Below are 17,270 nucleotides of genomic sequence, written 5' to 3'. Positions count from 1 at the left end.
TCATGCATCCTGAAATCCATTGAATTTATGAGTAGAAGAACAATACACGTACTAGAAAGAAAAGATACATGTTCTTCTAACCTGACATAATTGCTCTAGAAAAATAACAAACATAAAAATAAAAAATACAGGAATGAACAAAGTAGAAGTAAACAGGAGAACTAATGCTCACAGTTTTTTTGTTTACCACAATTACCTATTAACATGAACTCGGATTGAGACAGGAACCACAAGCACCAGAAGTATTCACTCTACCCATGTCCTTATCCACAGGGATGACGAGCGCCCCTAAAATTATCACGGTAGGCTTGCAAATGAACTAAAATATGATTGAATTGGGTCTTTCCTAACTTCTACTGCCCATCTCCCTACATTTGGGGCTGAATGTTGCCAATCTACCAATGGGACTCAACCATTGATCCATCATGACCGTTAAAAAATTAAATTGTGATTACTCATCACTCTTTTACAAAAAGTTACGAATACCGTCAGCGAACTTTCCATTGTGATAATACCAAGGAGAGAGGAGACTAATGAGGTAATGCTTAAAATTACTAATATTTGGCGAACATGTGAGCCATGATTAGCAACCAAAAAATTGGCATGTCCATGCTCCCTTTTAGAAAATTTTGTTCCAACAGGACCTGATTCAAAACGTTAGTGGTTACATTAGATAGTATTTGCAAAGATGTGATGTGCACAAGAGTAACATGTAATCGTTTCTTAGAAAATTAATTACTTTTCAAAACGAAAGTTTAACATTAAAAATGAATCGAATGACTTCATTAAAAGATTGAAATCTATTGTACACGTTCACCATCATCATCTTTAAACATCGCAAGTTTACTTTTTAAAAAAAAGAATGAACTACATACGTGTGAAGATAAATATTAAACCAAGACATTCATCAACAAAAATGAGCAGTGTTAACGTGATGTTCTGACGTAATGCTGAACAACAAAAGATAGCATATATCTAAAGAAACACTGACCTATCCTATATACAGAAGGAGTAGCAATGTAATATTCTGCGATATAATACATGATGCATTTTTATATAACTCTGCACATGTTGACATCAGATCCGCAATTTGAATTACTAACGAAAAAAGGTTGCATCACGTAATGGCCAATAAGTTTTGATCTATATTTGTTGGAGATACAGTAGCATCATTATTACGTATAGTCATATAATCTTCCTGTACACACGAAAAAGAAAGTATTCTTCAGTTGACAAATTTTCTTTTTCGCATTAATTCGTGAACAAATGAATTAATCTGTTTTCACGTTATCTTTGGAATAGTTATAATTTGATAACTTGTCAAGTCGGTACTGTAATAGGAAAAGAAATTTTCTCAACTAAAGAATTTTCTCAACTGGCTGTATGGGCGCTAAATGATTATCCGCGAAGATGTATTGCTTTTTAAGACAAATAAGAAAAGGTAATTCAGATGACGAATTACAATAGTCTTGTGTTACGTTTTTTGAACAAATCTGAGAAAGTGGTTAGATCTAGTAATGTAGTATTCTGTGATATAATACATGATGCATTTTTACATAGCTCTGCACATGTTGACATCAGGTCCACAATTTGAATTACACTATTAAAGATGTACCTAGACTTATATTCGGTTAATCGAATCTGTAACTGTAACTGACCACTTACACTTCGAAAAATTGCACAAATCTGAAATTTTCAGATGAACCTTTAATGCAAAAAAAAAAGTTGCATCACGTAATGGTCAACAAGTTTTGATAAGTGATGACACTACGGATAAAAAATATCTATATCCTCCTAACTCTAGCAATTCCCCAAAGTCACTGCTAACAGGTGTAATATAAATCAAAAATCATCGCTGATAATGGGCTTGCGTGTACAAATTTCTAATTTCGATATCGTTTTTTCTAAAATATATTGGATCTTGGATCAAGTTATCACAAACTTTTTTGAACGTACCTATGTTTTTGTATCATCTCGAATTTGAAAATGTACTTATCGAATTGAGACTTGCCTCTTTTTGTATCGAGAAGATTCTCTCGTTTTGTTGGCAATACTAGTTATCCTAGTAATAGTATTTTGAGGTTTCAGCTTTAGATCTTCATAATAAATCTTTCAATCCCCCTTCATTTGTACATTTTGTTTCTACTTTTATATCTCTGTAGTTATTAGATAAAACATAAAATGTGAACGTGATTTAAAAACAAAGATAGAGTAGGAATGTTGAAAGAAGCATTTAAATAAGAAATAACCTATCTTGTGAATCTTTGAATAAGAAGTTAGAAACATAAACTCTACTCACGCACACACGATGTTTGTACACCACAAAGTTCACTTCATGGGAACTGTGATTAAAATCGAACCCGTACACATCATTTGAGGTACAATTCATGTTCATTCCTGTTCTTTGTTTACTGTAATGAAAAGGTATGTTCTAGGTCAGATCACCAACATTCCTTAATATTCCGAATTTTCTGTAAATTTTGTCTAATGTGGACATCTTGCTCATCAAAAACTTGGGCGAACTAGTATTGCTCATAAGCCTCGGATGTGTGTGAATTAGTAATGCTCATAAATCTCGGATGTTTCTGTATTGTCTTGAGTTTGAAAATACATCGTGTTCGTGCAATTGCTATATCAATTTAAAGCTTTTATATATGCCACATGTGACATTAAAACAGTGTCTGAGGACTAAAACTTCAGTGAACTAGTATTGTCTATGAGTCTCGGATGTTTCTGTTTCATTTCGAATTTGAAAAAAATGTACTTGTCGATTTGCGACTTATCTCTTTTTCGTACCGAAAAGTTTCTCGATTCGTGTCATATTTTGTCAGACAGTGAAGATAGGAACAAAGGAATCACTGGATGGATTATTTTACAGAGAGGAATTACAACCTGTGACGTTATCAAAGATCTAGATATTCTATGCTTGGTCGTCCTTCTACCTTTCTCTCTATCAACACGGATTTAATAAAAAAAAGTCGTGAGAAACACTAAAAGTATTTCACATTATTGCTTATATTTCTCATGGCTTTCCTTTTCCAGTCTAATAAGGCCACGATTCCAAAACGACTTAAAATGAGCTGAAGAAGCGAGCCATTTATGAAACTCAACTCGACTCGAAACTCGACCTGAAAACAGTAACTCGACTCGAAACTCAACTCGAGAAAATTACATTTGACTCGACTCACGCCTATCCCTAAGATTTACGCATGTAACCTACGATTTTACGTACGCTACATAGTTTTTTCTTTGTGGCATCAAGTCTGTATATAATTGATTCATATTGAGCCTCAAAGTCTTTCAAAATCCTCAACTTCAGTCCATATAATGGAAATTTAACCCATTTTGAGAAATGATGGATAATGTTGCGTGTTGTGTGTCATCTTCTTTTTTGTCCATTGACTTATAGAGGATTTATTTTTCTTTCTTCTTTGAAATGAACTGGAATGTTAATAATTTATTCTACTAATATCTTCTTAAAATATTCCTTACTTAATAAAAACTAAATTTTGGTAGATCTACATCAGTTGTCTGAAAAGCATTGTCCTTTGAAGTTCAAAATTGAGAATACACTTGTGATTTGAAAATAACGCAATGAAACTTCAAATACAAATGATCTGCCATTTTCCGGTAACAGAATTAACCTGTAACTGTAGAACAAGTATTTCAAACTTGTGAGTTGCATGTGGCCCTTGAATCATTTCTTTGTGACCCTCGGTTCACCTTCAGAAAACAAGAAAGAAGTACTCGTATATATAAATCTTGCTTTCTGTGTCTTTGTAAGAGGTACATTCCCTTTTAATACATTATAAATAATGGCCCAAAAGTAGATATACATCCCCGTACTGATCAGCTCATGGAATTTTCATTTACTTATTGCAATCCATACATACAGTATATTGACTTAGTTTCTTCATTATTTGCTCTTAATTCCTTTTCACTTATGCCTAAACTCGGAATAGACCGAAGCATATAAATTCATTATCTTAATAAATTAAAATGTCATACTTGATCAATGCAGGTATGTATACCTACTTTGGGTCACGTTGTGATACGTTCAAAGATAGTTCACATAGACAATGTTCTTAAATCAACTTCATATGGCTTAAACCAGCGACAATTTGGTGTTTTCTTGGAAGATTTTGAATAAATATTCTAGGTTTCCCTATCGCAGAGAAGTGTGCTCGGTATACTGTGCTCCACGGGTCTGAAAAGTTCCTAGAACTTGAGAGATGAAATTAGCAATTTTCTTCAAATCAAAGAACAAAGCACAAACTTACTGGCAGATTCTTTGTGGTTACAATATGTTTCTTTCATGGCAGATGATATTACGAAATATTTGTCACATTTTAATTTGAAACTTTAAGGAAAAAAACATAATTACTGCAAACATTACATAAATAAAACGTTAGAACACAAGTTGCAGCTCTGGGAGAAACTGTTACAAAACGAAGGCTTCATACATTTACCAATTTGTGTTAAGTATGGAACAAGTACAAGGCACTTGCTTTGTACAGGATGCATACCAAGAAGCTTCAGCATTGGAAAAATGAATTCAAAGAAAGATTCCGCGATATCAGACCTATCAAAGATTAGCTCTCCCTGTATTCTGCTTCTTTCTGAACTGACATTAAGGAATGAGCAACTCTCAGTCCTTTCGCGTGGGAGGCGCGGGTTCGATTCCCGTCGGGAGCTCATGTGGTTCGGATTCCACGTTAATCAGTAGGGCCACGTCTCATATAGCCTCACTGCCAAACGGGACGTTAAACTCAAAATCAACTGAAATATGCCACATGTAACATTAAAACAGTGTCTGAGGACTAAAACTTGAGTGAACTAGTATTGTCTATGAGACTCGGATGTTTCTGTTTCATTTCGAATTTGAAAAAAATGTACTTGTCGATTTATATCAAACGAATCTACTCCCCAAATTAATAATAATAATAATAATAATAATAATAATAATAATAATAATAATAATAATAATAATAATAATAATAATAATAATAATCAAACGGTGAATTTAGTACATAACTTTTCACAAAATTAAGATTTCCTGCTCGAAGTGATTCTACCTAAGGAACGTCTGAGATGATTTTTCGTTTCTTTTACTTTTATTAAAATGTAAAACTTCCAAACAAATGTACAAGATTAAATCTAAACCTAATAGCTCTCTCTCTCTCTCTCTCTCTCTCTTTCTCTCTTCAATTAGTTTTTTATTGGTGAATGAATTCAAATACGATTTTTAATACAACGTAAAATATTAGTGAACTAATGAATGATACATAATCGGAAATGTATAAAATATATCACTTTCACTAAAATCACTACACTGAAAAAAATATTTTTTTCTTTTCATAATAATGAATTCAAATACGATTTTTGCATACAACGTAAAATATTACTCACTAATGAATGATACATTTTTCAGAAATGTATAAAATATATCACTTTAATAAAATCACTAGACTGAAACATATGTTTTCTTTCTTTGCGTGTTTCATTTCACTATTGGTATAGTAAACTTGATAATGTATATAATTTTCAGACAGTTAGATATCCTCTTGTCACTCAATTTACGTCATAAAAATATATATCACTTTTCACTAAAACCACTACACTTAAAAATATTTTTTTCTTCTTTTTTTATCAACACATATCCATCTCATCGATGTCATCCACAGGTTGAGTATCAGTTTCCCCCCACCATGATTGTGTTTGAATTGTGTCAAATAATTCATCCCTGATTGCTTCTATAATTTTTTGTTTACATAATACTTTCATTTCCAATTTTAATCTTTCATCATCAATGTTTATATCACCGTCCTTCTTCAAAGCCGGAGATACATTCGGAAAACTATTGTTCATTTCACTAATAATATTTTGTTCATTTACACACGTATGAATTGCCTCAAGTCCAGTACATGCAAGACATTGCGATTCTACATGATTGCGAATAGTCACTGTACACAATTGAAAATATTCACGTACCACCTCAATGCAAAGTTTACTTTTTTTTACAGCATGCTCAATACATGGTAATATTTCCAAAAAATGAAACCATTCGCTTGAATTTAAGTATACACTGTTTCGAGGAGCATGAAGTGTACCTTTTTTCTCTATTATAACTATTTTCTCACCCATCAAGTTTCGCAACAGCAGTTCATTATTTCGTCCAAGAGAATTTATAGATGTACTTTTAACTTGCGAATTTAAATAATCCGAAACAAATGGGATCAAATGTACAAGTTTTCCCCACTCCGACAAATTTAACTCGATTCCAAAAATAATTCCTTTACCAATACGGATCACTGGCTCAAATGTATCACTATCCAAACAATACAAATTAATTTTGTTTTCATTGAACTAAGTCCATATTGGACACTTAACAGCAAACACTCTCTCTTAGTCACCATTGTCGTTGATGCCATCTTTAACTAATGAATAATATGTTCACTCTCGAAGACGTATTCTATATGTATGACCATTAAATCACCTTGTTCTCATTATCTTAAGAATTCGCAGGATACCTTTCTTATCTCCCGATGGAAATAATAATAATAAAGGACTCTCCTGCGTAAGACACAAAACTTAATACATTCACACAGGATTGGAAATTTTCAAGCTCATCGATTTTCCTTAACATTGTGTGAGAACATGATGTCTTAAGAAATCCCACGAACAAAGATCATTTCTTTGATCACATAGGAAGTAAATCGTAAACGAAATAAGCTGAATTGCATAAATAATGAAATTTGCAACTAAGTAAGTTAACGAATAGTGTAATGAGAGAATTTACTTATCATGGGTGCAAAAGATTTATTACACTAATTTTACAACTAAACAAGGGCTAATGCTATATCCATACATATCAATTATTTATTAACTTGAGAAAGGCCTACGACTCGAATATGTGGGAAACAAAATTTGAAATACCGAAAAAAGTTATTTAAACTAATTAACATATATTTAAATGAATCTAAAAGTAATAAATTTTTCTTCACGAACTTTGAGATTGGTCTGAAACAGAGAGAGATGCGTTGACGCCCTTATTATTATACTGAGCATCTAGGCTAGTAACACATGAAGGCAAAATTTGTATGTGATGTCTTGTACTTCCAAGTCGAGTTGCCATATTACACGATTTAACGGATATCTTCCAATTAAAGCCTTAATTTACAACAGTGAAAACAGAATGAATCCTTTTTCTATGACTTTTATAAGGAGTTCTGTTCGACATTGGATCTCATCATAAATTTTTGTAAAAGTATCGTCGATCTTGCTTCTCGATGTATTCTATCTCGTCTCGAGAATGAACTATATCATGAGGGACGTACCCTCGCCACAGAATTAAGATTTCTTGTTCAAAGTAATTCTACTTAAGGAACGTCTAAAACGATTTTTCGTTTCTTTTATTTTTTTTATTAAAATGTAAATTTCCAAACCTAACCATAAGAACAGAAACACGACTAAATGTAGAATGTTACACATGTTGATTGGGAAAACAATTGTGTGCAACGATAAAGATGAAATCTTTCAGTTTAACGTCCCACGAATATCTCTTTTAGGCTAAGATGAAGCGATGATTAAGGTAAATGAAATGATATTATGAGATGAAGCGGAAATACCACATGAGAATCAACGAACACGATGTTGTCCATCACAAATTTATTTATTTAATGTCCTACGATTATGCCCATTATGCTAAGGCATCATGAGCTAATATATTCGGTAGTCGAGCTAGGGACCATCATATACCAAATGTAAGCGCTTTGCCGCTGTGCCGTCTGCTCATCTTTTCAGCACCTCCAGCTGTTCTAATAGCTAACACGGACATGTGGTGAACGTGGTCCTGAGTTCGATTTACGGATGGGAGAGCATTGGTAGTCAAAAATAAAGCAAGTTTATTATGATAACTGTTTTCAAGAAACATATGAGCTTTTCCAAGCGAATAAAATCTCCCCACCTCTCCCCTGCTACATTTAATATCCTTATTCAGTTTCATTTCCTTATTCACACACATTATTTGATAGATGTATCAAAATATCATCTTTAGTAACTCTTATCTATTAACAGACTTATTTTTCATTACACAAACTCAGCGTTTTCGCATTCAGATTACACTATCTTCAGTCGCACGTGAGTATGTTCGTATGTGAAGACGACAACAAACATACATGTAATCTCAAATGCTGTATACGTTTGAAAATACGATATTCACGATTCATGCAATACGATATTCCCCTGAGCAACTAAGGTCTATCCGATCAAAGAACAGTCTGCAAACAAATTCTATTCCCATGAACACTTACAAGTGAATTCGTGAGAATCCCAAGACCAAATTAGATAAAGCAAATAGTTCATAACCTACAGATATTTCGTGGGGCGTAATCTTTTGTGCTATGGGAATGTTATAGCGCAATATCTCATCACGGCTTCAACTTAAGTGATTTTAATTACTTGTCATAGCAGACATCATCATGTGAATATCCATATAATACTTTTCACATGCAATACAATCAACCCTGCTGATTTGAGCATACAATTTTTTTCATCCTACGTTTTTAAACATTATGATATGCTATGAGAAGCTTCCGCTACTAATACGTTTTAAAAACATCCATGAACTGCAACAATCGTCTTATCAACTCAATTTCCTGAGAAGATTCCAGACGAAAATTTTCCAGACGTTTCATGAGAATAAGATCAGGTCAAACTCATCAGTCTTCGCAGAAAATCTGGGAACTTCTATTCTTAGTATTACAAGATGGGTCTGGTGGGGCTGAGGTGGGGAATCTAGCTACCCAATACAAGACGACTAGAAAAAAAAATAAGACGAAATTTTTTTTTTAAAATAAAATCTAATCTATATGCGAGGCACTGACGTTCAGTGATAGAGTGCTCACCTCAAGTTGGATTCCTCCGTGCGAGGATTAATTCAACTCTAAATCGTGAAGTACTGGTCTCACCTTCGATTCCGATGAGAGAACTTTCAAAATAAATAAAAGCATATTTAGTGTTCTAGTTCGATTCTTAGTGAAAGAGCATTAAATATTTCAAGACAATAAATTAATTATTTCGTTCCTTTCTGTCGTGAAACGATGTGCTATATACGTGAAATTCTTTTTTTTTTCATGCAAGGATTAATTCAACTCAATGGTCGTGAAGTACAGGTCTTGCGTTTGATTCCCGTGTCCTGCTGGTTCGATCCTCGATGAGAAAACATTACACATTTTAAGACATGAAATTAATTCGATCCTTTCTGTCGTGAAAACGAAGTGAAATTCTTTTTTTTTTTCATGCAAGGACTAGTTCAACTTTAAAATCATGAAGTACCAAATTCGATCCCAGCTCCCTACCAAAGTGGAATTTTGTGTAAAGTCTTTATTTCATAAGTTAGCGAAGCTACAATCAAGGTTAGTTGTCTGCTTCACTTTCACTCCCAAAATAATAATAATAATGTGATGCTGTATTTTTTAAATTTATTTTTATGGTTGTTATTTATGTTTTAATACCACTTTGGTCCGGGTTCGATTCTCGATGATAGAGAGAGAGAGAAAGAGAGAGAAAGGGGGCATTGAACACTTGAAAGCATTATAGTGCTTCGAAATGAAGAGCTTCGAACAATGTACATATATTATATGCTACGCTAAAACCAATACATGAAATTCTTTTTTTTTTTCATGCAAGAATTAATTCAACTCTAAATCGTGAAGCACTGGTCTTGCGTTTAGTGTACAGGTTCGATTCTCGATGAGAAAGCATTGAATATTTTAAGACATTAAGTATGCTCTTCGTTATTCAATACATAACGAAAAGACGAAAATCAATCAATCAATTGGGAAGCTTCAAACTTGATATTCAATCAATTGGTAAGCTTCGAACGCGATAACTGAAAGGACTCTCATCAAGATCCGGTAGCCGGCCAAGAGTATGAGCATAGTAACAACGTTCGCTTACGTTCTTCGCAGGAGGGAGTGGAGTGGAGGGGTTTGGGGGGTTCAAATCCATAACGAAAAGACAAAAATCAATCAATCAATTGGGAAGCTTCAATCATGATAACTAATAGAACTCTCATCCGTCCAAGAGCATTTAGCTATTCAATACATAACGAAAAGCAAAAATCAATCAATCAATCAATTGGGAAGCTTCGATCATGATAACTGATAGGACTCTGATCCGACCAAGAGTATGAACATCCAAGACTATGAAGGCCAAGAGGATCTAGCTATTCAATACATAACGAAAAGACAAAAATCAATCAATCAATCAATTGGGAAGCTTCGATCATGATAACTGATAGGACTATGATCCGTCCAACAGTATGAGCATCCAAGACGATGAAGGCATCCAAGACTATCACCATAACAACAAACTGTTCTCACAACAACATTTTCCCACGAACTTCTGTACTAGCCGTAAAAGGATATGAACATAGCAACTAAAGGCTTGTCGAAACTTGCCTCCCAATTCCAGGAAATGACATCGATTTCTAGGAAAACAAGATAATTTTTTGCTGACTCGGCCATCTATACGCCGGGATATCTACTTTAGCAACTTTTCTCCAGATTGGCAACACTAATATCACATTTCCATCATACCTTGATAGTCGAGGCAGGATAATTCGGTGAAAAAAGGAATCTCTAAATGATCAAACTCTAATACCCTCATTAAAAGTTGATTCATTAGTTATCACAGAAATAGTAATTTCACATTTAATATGAGTGAGTGTATATGGAAGAGGGATATGTGAGATATTAATTTGCACTGGCACTATAGCTCTCCACAATGTATTAAACGGTTGCAGCTTACGGGTCATTCCATACAAACCCTCTCAAAGTTTGCGCACCGTATCGCAACGCAATGCAATGAAAACATGTTTTTAAAAAAAATCATTGAGATTTCCACTAAAATAAGGAAACTGAAGATGGTTATTTATCCATTGAGCCATTTTATCTGTGAATAATGTCTTAAATGCATGCACCTACTTGGCCTAAATATTCATAAATGGAAATCACTTTGTTATACATATAATTTATTCAATAAGCTTCAGTCAGTGACGTCAGTCTTTATGAAAAGTAGTGGAAATCAATTGAATGGTTCCCTTCCTGCTTTTCTATCAGTAAAATTCTTTAATAACTCCCGTACATCCATATTTTCACCATCGTCCGCATTTATTGAGAGCAGTGCTAGATTATTTAACCTATTTTGATCTATTATGTTTTTCACATATTTTATTATTATTATTATTATTACTATTATTATTATTATTATTATTATTATTATTATTATTATTATTATTATTATTATTATTATTATTTCAATTTTGAGAACGACCTCTCCACAGAACTGACAAACATGGAGTGTCAAAATCAACAAATATGCGATAATAAGTTCTGCACGAATGACTTATATGTCACAATTAAAGGCCTTGTTAAGTCAAACAGAATTCTAAACAGTTATTTCAGATTTCAACTGTTTCATCAAGCAAATAGACAGGAATAGTGATGCCGTCATTTCCTTCCCGTTGCCATGGTGATCGCCATGTTCTTTTTAATACAAATATGAAGCTAATGGAGCTAAAGAGCTTATTTCTAAAAGCTCCACATCCCTAAGTAATAAGGTAGATATCGAGTAGTTAATGTAAACACAATTATCATTTAATCCACCATAAGAAGCAATTATACGCAATATAAATTTCCTTACGTGTAAATTGATGACAAACTGTCGGCACAGAGAAAGCTGTAAAAATATATGATTTTTTAAAAAGAAAAAAGTCTTTTAGAATAATGTTAATTCTATTAGGGCATTTACACCTCTAATATCTATTGTTTATAATGGGAGTGCACAATATTATTTCTAAGTATACATTACAAAAGAAAGAAAAGGAAATATTCAATCCAGACCATCAGTGGATATAGGTAACATCTGTTCTTATATTCTCTATCAACTTTTTTTTTATTAAAAAAAAAAAAGCATTTAGAAAACGTACAATAATTACACATCCAATTATGAATGGTTCAGTATATATTTTAAACAACCGTTAAACAATAATCCTCTTCAAATTTGCAGTAGTATAGCATACTCATATTACTGAATCAAAAATTTTCCGGAATTATTTAAAGTTAATATCTGATTATGAACAGGGTGAGTACACTTTGTTTAATTTAACCTGAAAATATGGAAATTCTCAAAATAATACATCAGAGGGAAAATTTCACAAGACATGTGAACTCGCTAATTTCAGTGTCAATGCTTGTCATACACGTAACATTATTTAACATATTTCTTTTCTAATTACCTTTTCCAGCCTTTTTTCTCAGTTTCAATCATTAGAAATATTCAAAAAGAAACCTAAGTATTTGTTCCACCCTAATGTTTGCAGTTCCGAAATATATCATCACTGTTTTCGTTTTGCACATAAGTTCTTTAGGTATTTAGGCTACTTGTTGTTTAGAAAATAAAATGGCGATCACCATGGCAACGAGAAGGATGTGACGTCACACTATTTCAGTCTATTACTTCCATCGGAAATGAAGAACCAATATCACAACAGTAAGTTGTTTGAAGTATCTGTGCCCTTGAGTGAGATGAATTATATTGGCAGGAAACAAAAACGAAAACTTGGATACTGTATCACGCATAGATGTAAAAAGATAATATAACTGAGTTTAGTATGTCAAATAGTTTAATATAGATGTTAATTCTAAAGTTTGATTCATTATCACCGAGGTGACTATCTTCACACAACTCATCAAAATAACGTTTGGCCCTTTTGAATAGTTTGCATCTAAATGATGTCTGAACATTCCACTTTTCACGCAGTTTAATTACTTCTCCCCTCAGATATAGCCGAAAAAAGGGGAGTGGCAGAACATTGCCAACTAATACAAAACCGGAAAGCATGTTGATTCGATCTATTAGGAGGCTAGGGTAAAGGGTCCCACGCATTATGGGGTTTCGCGCCATAGTAGTTACGCCCCTGCAATAAGCCCTCTACGTTGGTCTAGTAGCCAGCTCGTGTGCCCTTGGTGTACTTGGTCCCGAGTTCGACTCCCGAAGAGGACATTTATTCCGAAGTTGGTCTTCCGCCTAGTTTTCGGTCAAAAGCATAATAAAAGTTACGAAAATTTAAAAATCATCAGTTTTTATTTAAATTTACTTTATCAAAACTTATGCCGAGCGAGTGTAGCGAGTGAAGGGGGGGGGGAATTGTAGCCAGGTTGGTTATGTTACTTCTGCTGCATTGAAAAGTATAATTTTTCCTAATTTCTTCGCAGTTGTTTGCTCAACACACCTTCTGCAATTTATTTTTACATATACCTATTAAACGGTTACTTCAACATGCTTTTAATAGATTTTTCTTATCGCCGCATTGTTTCACAAACTGTATTACTGTTAAATCACATCCAGAACAACGTGTTTGTATACCTGCAGCCATGTTTACAAGTACTCGTTACTTTTCCATAATATGTGGTAACCTTGCGCCAAGTAGTTCCCGCCTCTTACCAAATAATTCTATGTTTAGAATCGCTTATATAAGAAAATAAACACAATTTTCGCTCTCCTTATATAGTATCCAGCACACAGACGAATAAATTATTCATTTCATACTGGTAAATTTTCCAGATTTTACTATAAACGGATGATCAACTTTGGAAGTTAACGCAAAATGTGTAACTTCTAGTCATTTCTTTGTACTAGCTGGATCAAAGATGTTTTAATAATCACAGAAATTCTCTATACTGCCGATAAAACTGGATTGTAAATCTTTTTATTAAAGGACGATTCAAAAAGGTAAATCAAACCGTAACCTTCCTTGATTGCTTATTATTTCATACCAATAGTACAATTTATTTAATGTTACTTATTTAAGTTACAAATAGTTAAATTTTAAAGTTATGTAAAAAAAAAAAAAAAAAAAAAAAAAAGAATCACTCGTGCGCCTATGATGTAAACTTACTTTCAAAATGTTCCGTCAAAGTAAAAAAAAATAATAAAAAATACCCTACATAACATGCCTTTCATGCTGCACCACATTCTAACAATTACTCATATTGCTTTCCTTGCGTAAATCGCTGATCCCTTACTTCATGAATTTAGTAAATTACTATTATTGCAAATGGATTGATTAGTGTTCAGATTGAAGCAGCACAGATTTATACAGCCTATTAGTTTCAAAGTATCATTCTCAATGCCTTATTAAAGAGCATGTACGTGGAACGTTAAACAAAAACAAAAAATCAATTCCTTGTCTCGTTGCCACTGGCGGAAATCCTGGGGGGTTGAGGGGATGTCACCTTCAATCTTGGAACTGTAGGGACTGTCCCCCCAATGCTTTTTGGAAAAAATGTCATGATTTGTGTCGGATTGCCGCAAAAGATAGTGAGATGAAATTCTTGTTCCCCCAGAATAAGCCTCAAATCTGTCCGCCCCCAATGTTGAATACAACTCTGCTCCCTGGTCCTCCACAGGATTGTTTTTCAACTTCACAAATACGAGGGCGGTTTGATAAGTCCGTGCAAAATTAAAAACTACTGCATTTTCAGGGATAACATTATGTTAGTTTTCAATGTAGTCTCCTTTGAGGCTGATACACTTCGTCCAACGCTGTTCCCGTTTGTTGATCCCCTCTAAATAATATGATTGGTTTAACCCTTCAAAATAGGCACTAGTTGCTGCAATCACCTCCTCGTTTGACGAAAATCTGCGTCCCGCCAACCATTTCTTCAGATCGGGAAACAAGTAGTAGTCCGAGGGGGCCAAATCTGGTGAATAAGGGGGATGCGGAAGGAGTTGGAATTTTAATTCCATCAATTTTGCGGCTACAATGACATATGAGTGCACTGGGGAATTGTCGTGATGGAAAAGAACTTTTTGTGGGCCAATCGTAGACATTTTTCTTCCAGCTCAGTTTTTAAGCGGTCCAATATCGATGAATAATATTCACTTCTAATAGTTTTTCCCTTTGCTAAATAGTCGATGAGGATTATGCCTTGAGAATCCCAAAAGACAGTCGCCATCACTTTCCCGGCTGAAGGAACGGTCTTCGCCTTCTTTGGACCAGATTCCCCGCTGGCAACCCATTGTTTGGACTGTGACTTGGTTTCAGGTGTGTAGTGGTGTATCCACGTTTCGTCCACAGTGACGAAACGACACGTAAAGTCCTGTGGATTCCATTGAAACAGCCGCAAACTGTCCTGGGAACACCTCACACGATTTCGTTTTTGATCCACTGTGAGCAATCGCGACACCCGTCGTGCGGACAGCTTTTTCATGCTCAAGTGTTGATGCAAAATATTATGTACCCTTTCGCTAGAGATGCCCACAGCATTATCAATCTCACGCACCTTCACTCGTCTATCACCCATGACCATATCATGAATTTTCTCAATTATTTTTGGTGTAGTGATCTCGATAGGTCGTCCAGAACGTTCACCGTCACTTGTGCTCATATGTCCACTCCGAAAATATTGAAACCACTTATATACTGTTCTAATCGAAGGTGCAGATTTACCATAATGTTTATCTAGCTTCTCCTTCGTCTTCTGAGGCGAAGTACCTTTCATAAACTAATGTTTGATTACCACACGAAATTCTCTTTCATCCATGTTTGTGAAACTCACTGGACTTACCCAATTTAACCGCACGCCAAACACAGAGCACTAAACAGATCTGGCTGCCACTTGGTGTATGTTCTTCCAAGAGATGTTACTAACTGACAATCACCTCGGTACGCATCAGTGTTGCCCTCTCTCGGACTTTGCACGGACTTATCACACCGCCGTCGTATTTTGAGCATCACTTAAAAAAAGAAAGAAAGAAAGAAAAAATTTAAAAATACGATTTCACTTGTCCCCCCAATGTTGAAGACAGATTTACGTCGCTGCTCATGGCTGTCGGAAGTCCCAATATTGTGTCACAGTTTTAATAATTTACATTTATCAACTGAAGTTCTAACCCAGAATTTATTTGAGATTCTGAAGTATCGAACAGAAACGTTACGTGGACTAGAGCTGGACAGATCCTACCTTCTTCAGCAGTCATTGTTTCACATTAAACACTTCCATATACGAATTCCTGCACGCTAAATATGAAGGAATATAAATCCGTAAAAAAAAAAAAAAAAAAAAAAAAAAAAAAAAAAAAAAAAAAAAAAGGAAAATGTACAGGAGAAAGAAGGTAAGGAATGATGATTTGGAGTTCTTATATGATCTTTAGGTATACCTATAAGCTTCGGAGTAAAGTTACATCTAATAGAAGATTATATATATATATATATAGAAGTTGGTACTGTTTGAAGTATCCATGCTGCAGGAGCATGAAGCTCTTTCGCGGCTAAGCAGTTAGCATACGCGCTTTAGGCGTGGGGAACCCGGGTTCGATTCCCGGCGGGAGCTCGTGGTTCAGATTCCACGCTAATCAGTAGCTCCATGTCTCATATAGCCGCGCTGCTGCACGGAACGTCAAACTATAAATCAATTTAACTCAGCTTCAGGAGTATGGTAGTCGTGTTTAAAATGTAACCTAACAATTTTTAGTGTTTTAAGTATATTTTTGTAGGTTTGAAACTGATGGGGCACCTCTAACGTTAAGCGTAAAATTTTTGTTCAAACCTATTTTCCATAGATTCGGTATATAAATTCGTAAGCAGGACAACAAATCAGGTATTGCCTAAATGCGTCGCTTTTAATTCATTCGAACGATTTACATTTTATTTATTTATTTTTCTTCGTATGTATATCCTCTCAGGGGTGGATCCAGGACCGACTTCTGGGGGGCGGTGGGTTGTCATACTGTTACTTTTAAGGGCTCCAAACTTTGGGATGGATTTTATTTATATATATAAAATAAGAAAGTTTCCTCTTCTGGGGGGGGGGGGGGAGCGATCCATGGATTTTCTATATGATGAAAAAGCGAATCTTGGGTCGTGATTGCCTTTATAGCCAGTTTTTCCACTTTTAGATCATAACGTTGGTTCTGACTATTTACAATAAAAACTATTTACAGATTTTCAATTAGTACAATTAACATAATTGTTATTGCAAATTGATTAACAAGTGATATAAATCAACATAATAAAATAAAGCATTTATATGGAAACAAATAAATCTAAATTCTGAAAGTAGTAACAACTTCGGGAGATAACATGTAGCAGACAATTAAGTTCTGTTACAAACATTCATAATCAAATACCTTGCTTGGAAATCTCAAGATTTCGATTATCTTTCAATTTCTTGCAAACTTCATCGAATAAAAAATAACGGCAA

General features: G+C 34.4%; 1 protein-coding gene across 1 annotated transcript; it reads right to left on the bottom strand.

The window, feature by feature from the left end:
- Nucleotides 1–14,825: 14,825 nt before the first annotated feature.
- On the bottom strand, nucleotides 14,826–15,455 carry LOC145681953 (histone-lysine N-methyltransferase SETMAR-like). The gene has a single exon (XM_081753553.1). It carries the CDS (start codon nucleotides 15,453–15,455, stop codon nucleotides 14,826–14,828), a length of 630 nt encoding a protein of 209 aa, XP_081609679.1.
- Nucleotides 15,456–17,270: the final 1,815 nt, after the last annotated feature.

The sequence above is a fragment of the Thermobia domestica genome, chromosome 3 (assembly GCF_964235325.1).
Source record: "Thermobia domestica chromosome 3, izTheDome1.hap1.1, whole genome shotgun sequence".
Lineage (NCBI taxonomy): Eukaryota > Metazoa > Arthropoda > Insecta > Zygentoma > Lepismatidae > Thermobia > Thermobia domestica.
The sequence above is the reverse complement of the archived record's forward strand: the minus strand, read 5'-3'. Positions and strand labels throughout refer to the sequence as shown.

Coding starts and splice junctions, on each gene's coding strand:
- LOC145681953 (XM_081753553.1), bottom strand. CDS start 15,455: ATGAGCACAAGTGACGGTGAACGTTCTGGACGACCTATCGAGATCACT.